This window comes from Falco punctatus, assembly GCF_963210335.1.
Source record: "Falco punctatus genome assembly, chromosome: 1".
Taxonomy (NCBI): Eukaryota; Metazoa; Chordata; class Aves; order Falconiformes; family Falconidae; genus Falco; species Falco punctatus.
In genome coordinates this window covers 58,768,961-58,787,941 of record NC_137580.1, presented here as the reverse complement: position 1 = coordinate 58,787,941, position 18,981 = coordinate 58,768,961, and the positions used below count along the sequence as shown (strand labels likewise).

General features: G+C 44.0%; 1 protein-coding gene across 2 annotated transcripts in view; it reads left to right on the top strand.

Annotated features, from left to right (window-relative positions):
• The first annotated feature begins 565 nt into the window (after positions 1 to 565).
• Positions 566 to 18,981, top strand: part of KDR (kinase insert domain receptor) — a 32,266-nt gene continuing 13,850 nt past the window's right edge. For both annotated transcript variants that reach the window (XM_080385371.1, XM_080385370.1), the window contains exons 1-20: positions 566 to 898; positions 2,160 to 2,250; positions 2,764 to 2,960; positions 4,115 to 4,239; positions 4,565 to 4,733; positions 5,937 to 6,076; positions 6,272 to 6,440; positions 7,857 to 7,968; positions 8,062 to 8,225; positions 9,037 to 9,193; positions 10,278 to 10,398; positions 10,960 to 11,068; positions 11,801 to 12,145; positions 13,043 to 13,189; positions 13,335 to 13,466; positions 15,103 to 15,209; positions 15,618 to 15,753; positions 16,025 to 16,129; positions 17,324 to 17,437; positions 18,673 to 18,761. In XM_080385371.1, the coding sequence (XP_080241497.1) occupies positions 847 to 898; positions 2,160 to 2,250; positions 2,764 to 2,960; positions 4,115 to 4,239; positions 4,565 to 4,733; positions 5,937 to 6,076; positions 6,272 to 6,440; positions 7,857 to 7,968; positions 8,062 to 8,225; positions 9,037 to 9,193; positions 10,278 to 10,398; positions 10,960 to 11,068; positions 11,801 to 12,145; positions 13,043 to 13,189; positions 13,335 to 13,466; positions 15,103 to 15,209; positions 15,618 to 15,753; positions 16,025 to 16,129; positions 17,324 to 17,437; positions 18,673 to 18,761 (2,781 nt within the window). In that variant the 5' untranslated portion in view covers positions 566 to 846. The remainder of the gene's footprint in view (positions 899 to 2,159; positions 2,251 to 2,763; positions 2,961 to 4,114; positions 4,240 to 4,564; positions 4,734 to 5,936; positions 6,077 to 6,271; positions 6,441 to 7,856; positions 7,969 to 8,061; positions 8,226 to 9,036; positions 9,194 to 10,277; positions 10,399 to 10,959; positions 11,069 to 11,800; positions 12,146 to 13,042; positions 13,190 to 13,334; positions 13,467 to 15,102; positions 15,210 to 15,617; positions 15,754 to 16,024; positions 16,130 to 17,323; positions 17,438 to 18,672; positions 18,762 to 18,981) is intronic.

The window sequence follows — 18,981 nt, the reverse complement described above, 5'->3', positions numbered from 1 at the left end:
CATTAATAAGCATGTGTTTGCTTTTCTCAAAGTGCTACCTCACAAACTTCTCTTTCAACAGTAACTGGTTAATACTTTTGATTAAAAGGTATCATTCCGGTTGGAGGTGTGTGTCATTTTTGGAAAAAAACCAAACCTGTGGTGTGAGCAGGGAATGGTTGCTGCCCCTGGGTAGCATCCCGCAGAGAGCAGGATGGGGCTGTTGGGGGGTGGGAAGAGTGACCCTCACAGGCAGCTGCTGGATCCTGTTGGATGTGATGTGGCCACTTAGACTGGTGGGTACCTGCTGCATTGGGGGACCCCCATGTAGTGAACTCAGCACCGATGCCGCCGGACGCTTCACACCCAGCAGAAGGATGGCTGCGTCTCATGGCACGTGCCCCATAGGGCTGGTTTTTGGGGTCTTTTCTGTTGAGGGGCTTTTAAGAAACCCCAAACGCACGCTGAAGCGCCAGGCGACGCCGAATGTCAGCGCCGCCGTCCCCTCCGGCCGAGTGCCTCCTGCCGCCGAGCGGGCCGGAGAGCCCCCGGGCCCGCCCCCCCGGGCCACGGCATCCGCGGCGGGCTGCGCTGCGGGGCCCCGGGCGGGGCGGAGGGCGGCGCTTCGGCGAGGGGGGCGGGGTATCGGTGACAAGCCCCGCCCCCGGACACAAGAGGGGCGGTGCTGCTCTCCGGGGTCCCGCATCCCTGCGGTGCGGTGCGGTGCGGTGCGGCGCGGCTCGGCTCGGCTCGGCTCGGCTCGGCTCGGCGCGGCGCGGCTCGGCTCGGCTCGGCTCGGCTGCTGGCCCGACGGCGCCGTCGGGCAGAGGGTTCGCTTCGCGCCCCGCAGCGCCCGGCGGCCGCGGGATGGAGCTCGGTGCGGCGCAGCTGCTGGCGCTCCTGCTTTGCCTGGCTCCCGGTAAGCCTTCGGGGAGCCCCGGGCGCCCGGCGTCCGACCTGTCGGGGAGCCGTCGGGCTCCGGCAGCCCCACGGGGCCCCGAGGAGTGGGGGCGAGGGGGTGATCGGGTGCCGGAAGCGACGCGGGTGGGATTCCCTTGGGGCTGTCGGGGCTGGTAGGGCGGGTGGGGCAGGAGCCCCGGTGGGACGGGGCACCCCGCGCTGCGGGATTGCTGTCCCCTCCTGTCCTGTCCTGTCCTGTCCACTCCGGCCTCCTGCCCTCTCCCGTCTGGCCGGCCGGTGCTGGCCTGTGGGGCAGGGCTGCCTGCCGTGGCATGCTGTTCTGCTCGCTTGGCTCCAGCAGCAGCCACCCCTCCCGAGAGCGAACTGTCCCTGGAGCCAACTCCGGGAAACCCGTCATCAGCGAAGTACCTGCTTGGGACTGCCAGGGAAATATTAGGGAAAGGGGGAAGGTCCCAGTTGGGCCATACTTTCTTGTTGCCCATTGTAGGTGGCCGAGCTGTCCCAGTTGGGACTGCTGGCTTGTCCCGGTGAGGCGGGATTCCTGATGGTGATGGGAGCATCCAGGGGGAACTGAAAACCTCTCCCTGTGGTACTCCCAAAAGTTGCACAACTGGGCTGGAGCCTCAGAGCAAGCAGGGGCACCCAGATGGCAGCCCTCATAAGCATGGGTGGCTTGGGCGGGCGTGATGCAAGCCTTCGCGCAAATAAAGTCTGATAGCAATAGATTTTTGCCTAAGTGCTTCGAAGGAAAGAGATAACCTTAAAAAATAATGGGATAAAATACATTTTTGGGATGCCAAATATGTGACAAACTGTAAAAGAGTTTCTTCACGTAATTCATTGATCGGCGGTCTTGAAGAACAGAAGTATATTGAATTTATTATAAGAGAAGCTGGTAATCCCTTTCCCCAGGGAGTGAGATCATCTGATGAAGGTTCACTTTGTTTCAATGTCCTACATCCTCTTGTTAGACCTTGAAGTTGGCAACACAAGAAAACAGGAACTCCACCCTGGCTGGCTGAATTGTAGTGCTTTGCAGCTAGCTCCTGACCATCTGCCTTTGCTTCCTGTTATGACAGAGTTTTTGAACTTTCTGGGATGTGTGAAAAGTCATTATTTACCCGTCGCTGCTAAGTAGGTGATGTGAAATCATCTGCTTAAAACATGCAGCATATTCCTGTATATAATGCTTTTCTGATTCAGTAGCATTTACTTTGTCTATTGAGTTGATATGAGGGGTTTTATATGTGTTTTCACAGGTTTATTTATTTGTCTGGATCAGCCAACTCTTAGCATCCAAAAAGATGTCCTCACAATAACTGCAAATGACACTCTAAATATTACTTGCAGGTAAGGGCAAGTCTGTCCAGCATGATTTTGATGGGGATAATTTGTGTAGTGAGTTTTTGTACAGAAACGCAGGTGATTCGGTCTCTCTCCCATGATCACTCTTGTTCTCCCCACTCCCTTTGTACCCTGTGCCTCGCTTTTCCCTGACAGACTTTAGAAATGACCATAGAGGGTTGCAGCAAGGGAGAGCTGGGGAGCGCACGGTGGCCAGGAGGAGGAAGCGTTAGCTGGGTCCTTGTGGAGCCCGCTGGTGAGCTGTGCTGTTGGTGCTCCCTTTTGTGTTCTGTGTCACTTAGATTCAGCAGAACATAAATCTCAAGTAGCTTCCTTATAGGTATTAGCAACAGGTTGATTTACGTGAATTTATCCTATGTGGCTTGATGTTCTATTTGACTGGATGAAGCCTGTTCCTCTCCATAGCCATAGAGACTAGCCAGGTTGAGGTTCACCGCCTTGGCATCAGTGTTGGTGCTCATCACATGCTCACGGTCCTCTTAACATTTGCTTTCACAGCGGTCAGAGACCTCTGGAGTGGTCCTGGCCAAGCAACCAGAGCAGTGCTGAGAAGCGTATCTCTGTGACAGACTGCAGCAATGGCCCCTACTGCAAGACACTTACTCTCCTCAGAGTCATCGGCAATGACACGGGGGACTACAGGTGCCTTTACAGGGACAACCAGGCAGCTACAACCATTTATGTCTACGTTCAAGGTAAGTGCTTACACAGCTCTTGCGTGGCTCTTCCCCTAGCCTCAAGAGAATAAAGGGATATCAAGTATCTCAAAATGTTTTTGTCATTAAATTTTATTAATCTTAGAATTCTGGATTCTGCAAAACTGTTATTTTTCTTGTTTTCACATTGAGTAACTACATGCCAGTGTGGTAGCTGCCATCAACAGAAAAGCCTTTGTACCTGTAATTTTGAACTGACCTGCCGTATGCCGTACTCGGTCTGCCATTCTCCTCCAGCCAGAACTTAGCATACGTGTCTCCGCTGTGCTCTGAGCCTGTACTCACGAATGCAGAGCTATTACTGACCTCAGCAGGAGTTTCATACGAGGGAGGATTACAGAGACTGTGTATTTATTAAAAAGGGCAGATCCAATCCCTTTTACAATTTGTACTATCTGATACCATTTGAAAAAACCCAAAAACAACAAGCCAAAAACATAAACTGTCATACATTTGCTGACTGTGATGGTAAAATCTATTTAGAGTGTAAGAGCTAAGTTTTCAAACTCAGGTTGTCAGTTGCGTTGGCCACACAGGCACTGTAAATCCTCCTAGTGTATGCTCAGTTTAAGGAAGTGCATTCACTGAAGAATCTGCCTTTTTGCACTGATGGCTTCATACTCCTTTCTTGTGCTCCCTGTTTCCTTATTATTATTAATGTATAGCTATGATTTTGAAAAATGAAATGTTATGATGTACCTGGGTTAGCTTGTTCTATAAGATCATGAACTTTTTTTTTGTTTGTTCTGACTTTGTAAAGGATGCTGCCATTGGAGGAGCCAATGTAGCATGTCACTACTTTTAACTGGTATTTCCTGTAATACTTATGCAAGGAAAGTCACACTAGGGTAAATCACATTTTTGTCAGCACAAAGACTGCGGTGGCAGGAAGCTGTTCTCCGAAGTGTGCACTGCTGCTGAAAACTGTTTTGAGAATAATGATATTGTAAAGCTGGGGGGTGTCTGTCAAAATATGTACCCCCTATTTAGTCTCATCGTTAAAGTGTTTTACCACATAGAAAAGAATAAAACTGATTTGAGAAGAAACAAACTGGGAAAGAACAAAATTGGAAAAGTTTCCTCCAGAACCACATGACAAATAATATCCACTTACTGATTGAATATTCTTCTAGATTACAGATCTCCATTTGTGACTTCAGTTAGTGATCAGCTTGGCATTGTATACATCACTAAGAATAAAACTGTGGTAGTGCCGTGCCTTGGAACTGTATCAAATCTCAATGTATCTCTACATGCGGTAAGGAAAAACCCCATTATTATTTTAAGAGTTAGTTGAAATCACTGTGACATAAATACATTGCTTGAAGTATAAGTACATTTCTTAAAAACTTCTTTCCATTCTTGGGAATTTTACAGCCTGTGATTACAAGGTGAGTGCTGTAATTGCACTCGTCCATGATCCTGCTCTCTCAAAGTGTGAAGTGATTGCTTGTGAAAGGGAGATTGCCTGAGCTAGGACATTAAAACTGGGACCCTGTAGTTATGGAAAATGTTGGACTTGAAAATTCAGAGTAGTTTACTTTTTGAAATCTGACTATGTATTTTATCAACATTTCAAACAGAAATATCCAGAAAAGATATTTGTTCCTGATGGTAAATCAATTTCATGGAATAATAAAAAAGGCTTCACGATACCCAGTCATTTAATCAACTATGCGGGCATGGTCTTCTGCGAAGCTAAAATAGATGATGAAAGCTACCAGTCTGTGATATACATAGTTGCAGTTGTAGGTAAGCCAAAGTTTTTCTTTTTCTCTAAAGGCAATGTTATTTTGCTCACTACAACATACTGAACCAATTACATTTGGTTGGACTCTAGGTTATTCAATACTGACAATATAGCTAATGCAAAATGGATGTTGTGATATATATTAATTTTCTATTAAATGCAACATATTGTGTTCTTTCTGGTTGATCACTGGGTTAAGTGCTTTAGTGTTTTGCATAGATGCCAGGGATTTTTATTTTTTTTCCTGACAATGCAAGCCTTTTTCCTAAGATCACTCTGTTCTGTACTTTATTCCCATAGCCAGGATTCAAGTCATAGTTGAAGGGATTTAGAGGCAGACACCCGTCAGCAGCAGAAGGAAGGGAATTGCTCTGAGGGCGTACCAAGGGAATGGGGTATCTGAAGGTCTCACTAGGAGCTTGGTTGTCTTGTCTCCTTCGGACCTATGTCCTGACTCTCACAGGGGTTTATGCTTTCCTGGTATATTTTATTAGTTGTTCATCAGAACCCAGAAATAGCATGATGATTCTGTGGAAGCTCAAGCCTGAGCTGAAACTCCAGCTATTTCTCTTCTGGCTAAGGACATGGTGACCACTTCAAGTGGCACCAAGGCAGTCTCACCTTGCTTAGCAGGAAGGCATAGCAGCCCTCCACCTTTTAATCTGTGCAGCAGGCTCTTGCTTCTCTACCAAAGTCATGAGTCCTCTGATTCAGAATTTCTGCATTCAGAATATTCTGATTGGGAATATTTAAAATATTTTATTGCACAAAGTAAACTTTGGATAATTTTGCCAATGCCAGGTTGTTATTCTTAAGAAAGTTCCCACTCACTGCTGTGGAGGGGGATATACCTCCTTCTGTTTCAGGTCTACAGGGGTAAGAAGTAGGTGTCTAAGGCAGAGGAACTGTGTGGGGTCCCTGTCTCCTGCCTGCTCCCACCACCCTGGGGGCTCAGATCGAGTGCATACATCCTGCTGCGCCGCTCTGGTGCGGCTGTCAGGTGGGAAGTGCTCAGGGCAGGCACATCTCTTCCCTCCAGCCTCCTTTGTATGCCAGTCTTCATGCTGCACTGGGACATCTAGGGGCTTCTTTGTAGCTGGGAATTTGGTGGGAATTCAGTTAATTCACTTGGGAAATTTGGTGCTGAGTCCGGTAAAGAAACCTCTTCTTACCTCAATGTTTTGTGTGTCTTTTCCTTCCTCTAGGATACCAAATTTATGACCTGACAATGAACCCACATGACCAAGTAGAGCTGGCAGTGGGAGAAAAACTTGTTCTCAATTGCACTGTAAGGACAGAGCTGAATGTAGGAATTGATTTTAAATGGGACTACCCTTCCATCAAGGTAAATCCCTAATAACTTCAAGGCACTAACATCACAGTGAAATTTGATTTGGGTATAATGTCACTTCCCCCTTTATAATATTGATAAAGCAGATGATAATACACAAAGAAATTGTTAGTATATATGGGTGTGCAAAAGGTTACAGCAGGAATAACAATAGAATTCCCAAACACCTCTGTCTCTTATCTATTACAGGAAAAACGTGCCACCATAAGGGATTTAAAAACCACTGCAGGAGAAGTAAAGAAGTTTGTAAGCACTCTTACCATCGACAGTGTGTCCTTAAGTGACAAAGGTCGATATACTTGCGCAGCATCCAGTGGTCGTATGAACATGAAAAACAGCAGTTACTTCATTATCCATGGTATGGCATCTTCCACTTCAGTTTTGTTTTTTGCCTCAGGTTTGGGATTGATTACTGGGCTGCAGGAGGCACCTTGGTGATGAATCAAGTGACAGAAATCAACCAAATTGCAGCTGCAGTATTTCTCCTGCACCCACTATAGGATTATTTTTGTACCACAAGGTTAGTTAATGATAAGATTTTAAAGGATCCGGTATGTTAATGAAAGCTGTAGAATCCCATAGGGAAATGGGCAGTAAAATAAACTGAGGTAAGCCTGCAGTCCTCTTCTGTGTTGACCTCCTTGAGGTGTTGTAAAACTGGTTTTGTATAGATGACTTTCTGTAAGGCTTGCCTGTTCTCACTCCAGGTGAACTCAGGCTAGATTCTGGTGGCTTTGTGGGGTTCTGGGTCAGCATGAATGAAGCTAGGAAAATAAAACTTTCAGCTTTTACGTTATGAATAGATGAATCAAGTGGAGTTTTTGTTGTACGGAAGTGATGCAAAGGAAACATGGCTAAGTGCATAGATAAGTATGAGGCCACATCCTACAGCCTTTTCTCAAGCCCCTCTTGGGCACAGCCCCAGCGGCTCCACTGGCTTACTTCTAGAAAAAAATTGCCAGCATGAGAATGGCCCATTTTTAATCACTGAGTCAGACAAAGGGGTTTGTATTTCGAAGGAGGCTGGTTTTCCCAAGGTCTGATTTTAGGGGCCAGAATATTAATGTTTTTTTTTTTTTAAAAAAAAACAAACACCAAACATTCAGACTTTATTATGTGGCACAGTGATTCAAGACAACTCAATTTTCTCCTGGGTTCTTTCTGTTTCTCTTCAGAAGCCAAAACAAAATCATGTGCTATAGTGAGTGTACCAGATATTAAGTCTATACCATCCTAAATCTTAAATCAAAAGGCTAATAGCTGTCTTAGTCTGAATGCAAGTTTGTAACTTATAGCAAGTAATGCAAATCATTTCAAAGTATTCTGTGACTGCAACGGTTCAAATACATACTTCAGAAGAGGCTGAAAGGATCGGATCTAACTTTATTACATGCATACTATTATTTCCTGGACTGAGTAGATCTGGTCAGGTTTATGATATGTGTGTGTGTATATATATGTGTATAAATATCTATAGATCTGACAGTTGGCACACCATCCAGAGAGCTAAGCATTGTTTCTGCTTTCCAGAGCTCCTTAGTGGGGCAACTGGTCCATTCCTCTGTGCAAGAAAAAGGACTGGGTTTTCATGGTGTTTCCATCTCTCCAGAGCCCAATTTGGAGCCAACTGTGCTTTACTAGTGGTGTCCTGTCACTGGGCCCTATTTGTCATCTGCTGTTAAGTGGTAACTCAAATGGAGAGCACTTCCACCTCTGTCCACATGGAAAGAACATTTAGTTTAATTCTTTTTTTTTTTTTTTTTTTTTTTCCCAGAAAGTCCTTTTATACATCTGGAGAGAATGGAGAACTTGGTTGAGACAAGACTAGGTGATACAGTCAAAATTCCTGTCAAGTTTAAAGGATATCCTCCACCAGAGGTGAAATGGTAAGAATTGGGACATAATGGGTTTGAAAAACTGAGCTATTCTTAGTTCAGGTAAACCTCTAAAGTATTCAAAGTGCTCTATATTTTCTTCAGGTATAAAAATGTAAAGGCCATCAATGCAAATCATACAGTTAAACTTGGCTACACGTTAGTGATTACTGAAGCAACTGAAAAGGATGCTGGAAATTACACTGTTGTCCTTACAAACCCTACTAACAAGATGCAGAGGAGGCATACATTTACGCTGCTTGTGAATGGTAAGTGGCATTTCAAAGGGGTGCCTTTCTTTCACGTGTGGATGTGATGTGTTACCATTCTTAGGATGAAATTAATCCCAGAGCTGTGAAGATTTAAGTGGGAGTGGTGGCCGGGAGGAGAGGGCAGAAGTGGCCTGTCTCTCCTGGCTCCAGGATGTGCCGGTTGAGAGGCTGCAAGCTCCTGGGGTTGTTGTTGTGATGATACCTTGTGTGTGTAGGGTTTTTTTGTTTGTTTGTTTTCTGTACATTATTTCTTTGCCTCTGTGTCCTGCTCTTTTCCTGCCCTCCTTGCTTGGCTGTGCTGCCTGAGTCCTCCCCCATCCTGCTCCATCCTGGCCCTGTCCCACCTCGCACATCCTTCCTACCCCATGCAGGCTGTCCCTCCTCTTCTGCCCTGCCCTATGCAACCCTCCTCCTCTTCCCCTTTCTCTTCCTCCTCCTCTTCCTCCACCCCTTTGCTCCTCAGGAAACAGCCTAGCCCCATGCTTTGAAGACAGCAGGTCTCGGACAGGGCAGCAAGGCTACGTGCAGTGGGATGCATGGTTGGACATTGTGGTGGGAGTCTAAAGGCTGCATTTTAAACCAGGGGGTAATGAAGGGAGATTTTATAGGAGATCCTAAGCATTGTATCTTGAGGGCCTGATCCTCAAGGTGTTGGGCAGGTTCACCCCTTTCCAACATATCCTTGGAGACAGTGCGTTGCACTTGGACACGAGGCACAGTGTGAATTAGTTGCTGTGGGTGTAATGCATGCATGCGGTGTGTTGGGCAGCTGTTAGCAGGAGGCGTAACCTGCTGCTTTCTCCTCCAGTCCCTCCCCAGATTGGCGAGAACGCGCTGCTGGCCCCTGTCGACTCCTACAAGTACGGTTCGACGCAGGCGCTCACCTGCACCATCTATGCTGTCCCGCCACCCGCCACTGTCCTCTGGCACTGGCAGCTGGAGGAGGAGTGCACTTTCAACCCCCAGTGAGTGCTAAGCCCTCACCATCTTCTGCAGTTTATGTAGCTCTTGAGGGATGTTTGGATCGAGGGGTTTTTTGGGTGCATCCCCTGCCCAGGCTCATCACCGAGTGCAAACCCAATGGCCAATGAAGAAAAACTGTTGTACTAACAGGCAGATTGTTACAGGCAGGCTGTGCCAAAGTCATTATTGGCAGAGGCAAGGGCCACCACAGCGAGGAGCTGGCAGCACTTGCATGTTGCTGTCTTGCTTTCTTGAAGGGCATCTTGACTTGCACGGAATCCCAAATGCATCTGTGTGACCTCCCCTCAGATCTCCCCATGGGCTGCAGGCCCAAAACCCCATCCCAAACAAAGAAAATTTGTTGTTTATGCTGGTTATGGATCCTGGTGGTGTTTTTTTTCTTACGCTCAAGTGCTGAGCGTGATGGTGCTCTTTATCTGTGTGAAAGTGTATCTCAGAGGAAGTGCACTGATTGATGTTGGGGAATGATAGAGAGAGTGCCTGACTGAGATTCACACAGCTTCCCTTATCTGGGCCTGCCATAAGCCCAGATTTCCTTTAAAAAAAAAAGCCACAGTAAAAAAAAAATAAAAATCCTTCTTCTTTCCTGTTGTTGTTTTTAAAATGATTTCCACTAGTTTCTTCCTTTGGTGCCTGGTTGCTTCCTACGCAATGGCTACTGTCCTCAAGAAGTTCTTGTAGGGAGTTCAGTGATTTCTATGTCTCTCTGTCTTCCTTTGAACTAAATTAACTTGAATCATCTATTTATGAATGGAGGTTTGTTCCCAGAATAGCTGCTTCCCTCCAAGCATCCTGATTGAGCTGACACAGGCAGATTAATTAGGAAATTCACCTTTAGGCCTGGGGTTTCTTATTTTACAGTGCACAAAGGTCTCAGAAGGGTATAGGGTGCAATTTAATAGAAATATTTGCAGAAACTCTTCCCTCCCAGATACAGGCTGTAGCTGGTGTTGCATCTGATTTATAGACAAATATCTTCATATTATAAAGAGAACAAAAAAACCCACTGTATTGAAGGACGAATATTCATCTTATCTAATGCATATGTCTTTACATATATCTCAGGAAAGTTCGCTCAGGAGCCAATCTGTATGCATGCAGGAAATGGAAAGCCATCTCGGAGAGAAAGGGTGGGAATCAGGTTGAAATTAAGCACCGAGTTGTTACCATTGCTGGGAAAACAAAGGTGAGCAGGTTTTCTTTTCTGTTGGTTGGGGTTGATTAGCCCTGTTCAGCAGTCCATGTATCTGGAAATTTATCAATAGAGATGAGACTCCTTTCACCTATCATCAAACTTGGTGATATATGCTCATCTGGTTGTGCTCCTACTGAAGCCAATAGGCAGTGGTACACACTTTCAAGACACTGATCCAAAGTAAATCTCCATTGAGCAACGTAACTTACACTTCAGTGGTCTGAATTTAGGTGAGTTAATCTTGCTGATTAACTGTAATAGGAAGAAGCTGGAGAGACCAAAGAGCAGAAGAAGTTGCGGGTGCTGTATTTATTAACACATATATCAAAGTCTGCCTTCTGGCAGGCTCCTTTCTCTTGTTTTCTTTTGCCTGATTGTTAGAGTTAAGGACAAAAATGTGAATGTCAGGAGGGGACTGTGCCCCTGCGGTGCCATGGATTTGTGCTTTGGAGGGAGTTTTGGTTGTGCAGATACCTGCAGAGCCTATGGTTAGGCTCACATACGTACTTCAGCACTGATGTGGTATGAAATTGCTTGATTGTTCTTTTGCAGACTGTGAGCACCCTTGTGATTCAAGCAGCGAATGTATCTGCTTTGTATAGATGTATGGCTATGAACAGAGCTGGGTCAAATGAGAGAGTTATCTCCTTTCATGTGACCAGTAAGTACACCCTGCTGAGGACAGCCATGTTAAATTAATGTTATTTCATCTGTTTTACTAATGATAGGCACACCAATGCCACTGTCTAATTGCTGTCCTTTATAAAATCCTTTAATCCTTTAGAATTTTAAGTTTACCTAAGCTTTTTGGAAGTCAGCCTCTAAAGACACCACCTAACTTCAGCCAAGTGATTAGTTCTGCTGGCTCAGTGGAGTGGTAGTCCCATGAAAGTGATGCAGAATGGGCACTGTTGTCCCTGAGAGTGATTACTGTTGGGCTTTCACAGTGATTTGGAAGAGCTACAGAAAGATTATGGTGGTGTCACAAAATGAGTAAAGACGTACCATAGAAGCTGGGAAACTAGTGGGAAAGAACTTCTGTCTTCTTAAAAATCAGTCCCCATATTCACATGCTGAAATATTATTTTAACTGAAATCTAAAAATGAACTAACTATAAGATAATGCTAAGAATCATCTTAGGTTGCTGTAAGTTTCTACAGGAAGAGGACCTGTGTCCACATAGGCATTCCTTTGGTCCATTTTAAATGTATTGCTTTTAATGAGATTGTACTTTTTAGATGATTGATTGATTGATTTTTTTCACTGTTTTGTTTCCTTATTTGCAGCTGGATGAGGATAAGGCTATATTTGTAAAACGGCTTTTTCAAGTTAATGTTGGCAATAAAATATGCAACTTAATAGGATTTTTTTTATTATTTTTTTAAATCACAGGGGGTCTTGAAATTAATCTCCAGCCTCGGAATCAACTCACAGAGAAGGATAACATGTCCTTGCAATGCACAGCAGACAAATTCACCTTTGAGAAGCTATCATGGTACAAACTCAGCACTCATGCTTCACAGACTCCCTTTGGAGGGCTGCCCATGCCTGTTTGCAAGAACCTCAATGCTCTCCAGAAGCTGAATGCGACAGTTTCAAATATCAATGGTGAAAATATCACCTTAGAGCTCATCCTCCGTAACATCTCCCTCCAGGATGGAGGGGACTATGTTTGCATTGCCCAGGACAAGAAGGCTAAAACACAGCACTGCCTGGTGAAGCATCTCACTGTTCAAGGTACAGATCTCTTACTGTGAACCAAAATGGGTGGTTGCTTATGACAGTAACTGCAGTAGTGTCAGGTTTTGGTATCTTCAGGCCTTGCATGTGTTGGGTTAATGGTGCAGTCAGTTCGTTAAATAGATTTAGACCATTTGTTGTAACATGCAGGTCTGGGGCTTGTCCTGGTAGCAAGGACTTACCATGTCATCAGTAAGAGTGAGGAAACACTGACCAAGCCACTGTGCTATGCAAGGAGATGAGTTTGGCTTTTGCACAAATAATGGCATGTTTAGCATGATAACTTCTCAATTTTACTTTTCAAAACATATTTTTCCTTGCAGCTGTATATGCATGTGTGTACTCATAGCATTAATGTTACTGCTTTGTGTCACTGACTCTAGAGTTTGAAGTAGTGTCTGTAATTTAAAAGTCATCAAGTGGTGCTGGTATTCAGGTGCAAGCAATGCAAGCTGATAATCAGTCAGCTTTTCACACGAATAATGATGACTGCTTTGAGACTTAGATGTCTAGACTGATAGGCAGATTCAGGAAAATATCTACCCTGTCCTGAATGGATGTTTGATGGACCAGCCATATCAGACTTCTCGTAATAACCCTGGAAATAGAAATGTGAGGGAAGCAATTTCTCCTCTATTCCCTCTTCCCTCAGCAGCCTAAGCAGTTACAAAATGAACCATCTAAAACAGGTTACATCGATACTGTTAACATTTTCTTGGCTATTATAATTTTTTCACGTCGTCGGAGTTTAACTATGATCTTAGCATGAATGCTGTGGCTGTTGGTGTTATAAAAGGATTTGAGGCTTCGCTACTGGGCCATCAGCTGCTATTACTGCAAAAACGCATGTTTTCTTTAACGGTCAGTAATTTTGCTATATTTTCAAACCACCAGAGCCCATGGCACCCACACTTGTAGGAAATCTGGAAAATCAAACAACAAACATTGGTGAAACCATAGAAGTGTCATGCACAGCGAATGGCATTCCTCCCCCAAACATCATGTGGTTCAAAAATAACGAAACCCTCGTTGAAGATTCAGGTGAGGACTGCTACTTTGCCATGAATATTCTGTCACTTAAGAGCTTTCTTTCATGGGACTCACTGCTGATTTTCACCATGAAAGGTTTAATTTTTAACACATAGTGGCATAAAAATAGTGGAACTAAGAATCATGATTTTTCCAGGTATTGTTTTGAAAGATGGAAACAAAACACTAACCATACGTCGAGTGAGGAAAGAGGATGGAGGGCTATACACCTGCCTTGCCTGCAATGTCATTGGATGCAGAAAAGCAGTGGCTTTTTTTTCAGTAGAAGGTTAGTGTCAGCTTCTTTCCAGATTGTGCCTGAAATCTTTATAATCACTAAAAGAAAATCTACTGACTATGCTGATCAGAGATCTGAAAATACACCATGAGATTTGTGAAAAGTCCTGACCATTCCTATCAAGCTCAAATTGTGTGCTGTGATAGCCATCATAATCCCAGCTGTTGAGGCTGACACTCTTCTCCACAATGCTGTTTAGTGCTTTTCAACGAAAGCTGAATCTACCTTATTTGTGGTTACAAATAAAACTCTATCAGTCTATACTACATGCAGACCTATACAACAGAGCCTGTCTAAACCTGCAGATATCCTGGGACATCTCTACTACGTTTATTAACAGTTGTAACTTTTGAAACTATGTCATTGCTGTCACAGCATCTAAGAAAAACAGAGTGAAGACTTTGTGCAGTCTGTTATGATTGCCGTCCCATTTCAGTGATAGGAACAGGTAGCAGTTTGGGGTTAGGGGACTCTAGTTCACAAAGCTCTGGAAGTATCATTTGTGAGACCCATCTCTCACTTGTTCAAGTCCTATTGTGGCACACAATAATTCAGTTTGCAGTGATGAACAATTCTAGCAAGAATTAGTCTGAAGTCTGAGTAGCTGGAACCATGATGGACTTTCCACCAAGAATTTCAATGAGAAGCCTCAAACTAAAAGCTCCCTGCCCTTGATATTAGTACATTTGCAAAATTTAGTCACTGACTCCTTCAGGAACCTCCGTCTCACAAGTCAGGGTGATGGTCTGATCTGTTCCGTTAAGGTAATTAAGGCAGTATCCTGTTATTCTTACAGGTCCCATTAGGATATGAAGAGGTTGAGCAGTATTTTTACATGGGGTGGAAATTATCTGCAGCTGACATCAGTGTAGATTTCAGCTGATGTGGTAAATGTGGTTGGGGCATGTCTCTAAAGTTGGACATCTGTGTAGGACATATTATTTCACTCCAAGAAATTCATAGTGCAGCTCTTTGGGGTCATGTAATGGAGTGTGTTACTGTGTAGGAAAATCTGTATGGTGCAGAGGATGAAATGTAGGAGCATGATCTGGCCAACAGGAGCTGAAGAAGAGAGCTGCTCCTGGACATTAATAGATGTATTGGCTATATCTGCTGGAGGCGATTTTACTGGAAAAGAGATGTTGTAAATAAGACCTTATTTTCACATGTTCTTGTAGAACCATGTTTTTTCATGCCCCAGCTGAAGCGTGTAAAGAGACAAGACAGAGATTGTTCTCTGCGTTGTTCTCATAGCACTTTATTTACTATATGATGGATTTTTTTTGGTTTCTGGAGAAAGAGTCATTCATTTTGGATATTCCAAAACAGTGATTTGTTTTCCAAATGTGAGATTTTACTTTTTTATATTTCCCAAAGGTCCAGACATTGTCCTTGGAACAAAGCTGATGCTAAGAAATTGTGTGGTGTGTAAAACAGCACGAAACTAAGTGCAATATTCCAACATAAAGCCCCAAGCTTTTTGTTTTGTTTTGCTTTCATTTCCTTGCTCCATGTTACACTTTTAAAACGAACCTTCAGAACAAGGACCTCCATTCTCTACTTTAATGAATGAACAAAACAAATACGCTTCCAACTATCACTCATATATTCATTTATTTCTTCCCAGGCGCTGAAGAGAAAACAAATCTGGAGCTCATTATCCTCGTTGGCACTGCAGTGATTGCCATGTTCTTCTGGTTGCTTCTTGTAATCATCCTCCGAACCGTTAAGCGGGTAATGACAAAATTCTCTTACTGCCCTATCAGCACTGGTCTAGCATGACAAATGAGAGTTGGCTTGAGGACTTTTGTGTTGCTTCTTTCCATTGTTCTTAAATCAACAGACACATTTTTTCTCTCCATGCCATAACATTCTTGCCTGGAACCAGGGGCACAGAAATTTGTTTTTAATTGAACAGGCCCTTGCAAGAGAAAAAGTGTTTCAGCTGGTTTTGTTTATTAAAAAAAAGAAAAAAAAAGTGCAAGTAATTAACGATGATCATACTCACAATGACATGGTGTAGGGAAATGGTAGCCTGGCATTTCTGGGAACTAGTGAAACACTACAGAGTGAAAAAGTGGCACTTCGCCTGCACATCACCAGCAAAAAATCCATGCAACTACAACTAATACCATTTTCCAGGCCAATGGAGGGGACATGAAGACTGGCTACTTGTCAATCATCATGGATCCTGATGAAGTCCCTATAGATGAGCACTGCGAACGGCTCCCATATGATGCCAGCAAGTGGGAGTTTCCCAGAGACCGGCTAAAGCTAGGTGTGTCTTCACTGCATGAGCCGTTTAGTGATACTGCAGCCAGCTCTGTGCTGGGGGGTGTTTCAGGTCCTGGCTTGCCGTGAGGCTGCCCTGATGCAGGACCTCTGGGTGGGCTCTGCGGTCCTGTAGGATATAACACAACCTCTCCCTGTTATCAGCCCTCTGTTAATTTCTGATACATAAACTCAGTTTAGAGCTGCTGTTTATTCTGTATCTTTTGCCCACTGTGCCAGGCAAATAAATTGGAATATGTTCATCTTCTCACTTCAAGGTAAACCTCTTGGGCGTGGAGCTTTTGGCCAGGTCATAGAAGCAGATGCGTTTGGGATTGACAAAACTGCTACCTGCAAAACAGTGGCAGTCAAAATGCTTAAAGGTAAAAACAATGACTAGAACTTCACCTTGAATACACAATATAGGGACAATTACCAGTACCATAGCCATTAGATAGGAAAAAATCAAAATGTTTGTACCAATGGTGTATACAAGTTTAGCTAAACAGTTGGTGTCATGAAGCAATGATTAGGGAAAGTACATGCCTTTCCCTCATGGATAACTGGAGCAGTGCAATTGTGATTTCTCAGCCATTGCTTGTAGATCTATGCAGGTTCAGAATATAAACTTGCTCCTGCAAGCAGTTTGCATGTGTCCATTTCTGTCTTATGCAGCCTGGTAGGGAGCTTTCTGCAAGCGTCAGACAACAGCTTAGGCATGCTCCAATGGGAGTAGTTTTGTAAAACTTCCTTCTCATTTTAAATCATATTAAAGTGCCTCACATTCACCACAGAAGTAAAAACTGTGGTTCACAGACACATTGTTTCTGAAGTGAATGTAGCTGGGGCAGCAAAATGGGATTACCAGCAGCTGGGGGCTGTATCCTACCCTGTGCTGTACTGGAGGAAGGGTGGGAAAGCTGGGGGATTTCTGACAGTATGCTGTGAGCAATTGCAAGCGCAGGCAAGACCTGTTGCAAACTCATTGCAATGGGATGAGCATGCAGGAACGACAATAAAAACTGGAAAGCCCAGTCCCTCCAGCTTCCTAGTGCTCAGGCAGCCTGCAGAGAGCTGCTTCCTCTGCCAGTCTCTTCCCACTGCTTCAGCCCTTTCCTCCTCCCCTTCTACACCTATGGGATGAGGACACCAGCCACATCTCCAGGTTTTTGGTGTGGTTTGGCCCTGGTCTTATCTCCCACAGTCCGTGGACTCATTGGACCCTTAGCATGAACTCCAGCAACAGTGACTGTGGGCTATTCTTGGTTAGGAGGGTCAAATGGCAGAGCACAAACTGCTCAAAAAGTCTGTAGGAAAAAAGATGTTTGCTGATTTGTTTGTGTCCCTGTTCTGATGTACTGCCCTTGCCAAACTTTGGAAAATGTTTAAAAGCAGAGCAAACCCAATCCTGTCATGCATGTGCCTAGCTTTCATCAATGTCCTGCAGTACACCTGACCCAGGCTACCAAGGAGCAAGATTTCTCACTAGATGGTCTGGAAAATTAACAGAAGGGAATGCAGAGGGGAAAACTCCTCTGTCTGTGATGCTCCTGATCTGTGTTGTTTTACCTCTGCAGAAGGTGCAACTCATAGTGAGCACAGAGCACTTATGTCAGAGCTGAAGATCCTCATTCATATTGGCCATCATCTCAATGTTGTCAATTTACTTGGAGCCTGCACAAAGCCGGGAGGTGAGTAACTTCTCAGCAGGTGGGAAGCCGCTAATAAAAACCTATTTCTGCCTTTTCTGCTGCATAGAAAATGGAGTTTCAAAATCAAATGTTGGAAGAAATTCTTACTTTAAAAAAAATAAATTTCTGGTAAGTGTGAGCAGGTCCAGAGGTTGAATAAGGGCTCAGAAGCCCTGAGTTCTACATCCAGATCCATCCCTTAGTTGTTCTATCACTTTGCTTTTCTGTACCTCAGATCCACTTTTATAGTGGACACCCCGCATGTGACAGACTTTGGGTCTGAGTCTAGCACCAGATTTAACAAACTGGTCTTATTCTTGTCTAACAAATGGCTACATTGCAACTGCAAGTTGTGACTTCCCTCACTCTCTTTGGATGGGCTGGGGGTGCCTCTGTGTGTGTGTGTAGGAGGGAAGACTGCACTTTGGAGTCCAGCTCTAGGTGGATGAACCTATTTTACTTTATAATCAGGGACAGATGTTTTGTTTAACAAATACAGCACTGCACGTTAATTTGGAAGAAATTCAATGTAAAGTAGTTCAGTAATGATTTTTCAGGGAAGCTGACTTGTTGGCTTGTTCTGGGATCAGAATTTAATTTGTCAAGTTCCTTAACAGAAGTGCAGTAGTTGAGGGAAACATAATCCATAAAATATTTCTTTCCTTGTTTATTCCACAATAAAATAGGGATGGCCAGTATCTGGAAGCTAGGATGGAAATGTATCATTGTAGCGTATGCCTATATGAAGCAACCTGAGCATGAAATCCCACATTTGGACTGTACGTCAAGGAATCTATGTCTGAAACCAAGATTTTAAATTTTTAGGACTTAAGCTGCATTTTAGGACTTAAAGTGTATTGATAATCTTGTATGTACTTCATTGCAGATGAGGGGTTAATTGCACTGAAGTTCATTCAGATATGTATGTCACATCCTTACAATGTCAATTAGCGTGGGCAGTTATTAGCACTTTAAATATAAGCATACCAGTATACATTTTCACATACGAAATTAGGCCTGTGATTTTCAAATGTGCTTTCTTTTCCTTGCTTATACAGCAGAAAAGGAATTATTTCCCTGCTTTGATTAGGTATTTTTTTATTACCAGTATTTTAAAAAACCCTTGGATAGTAGAATGCTTTTTGAAACATATGTATTTCTAGCCAAAAATTATGCTGTGAGATAAGGCGGGATATAAATGGTCTTTCTAAAGAATTGCTTTATGTGTTGTGCAGGCCCACTCATGGTGATTGTGGAATATTGCAAGTTCGGAAATCTGTCAGCTTACCTACGGAGCAAGAGGAGTGAATTTGTCCCGTACAAGGTAAGGAGTCAAGGCTGAGGCTGACAGTGTAACGTTTGATTCGGTGGGGTTTTTCTGTACACGATGTTTCTGTTTCTAGTGCAGACTGAAGTGTCAATCCTTGGGGACGCGGAATAGCTAGTACTTCTCACGGGAATAAGAGATGGCACAGACATCAGAGGTCATCTAGTCTTTCCCCTGGCCCCTGCAATGTAGCTATTTTGTTATTGTTAGCTTAAAA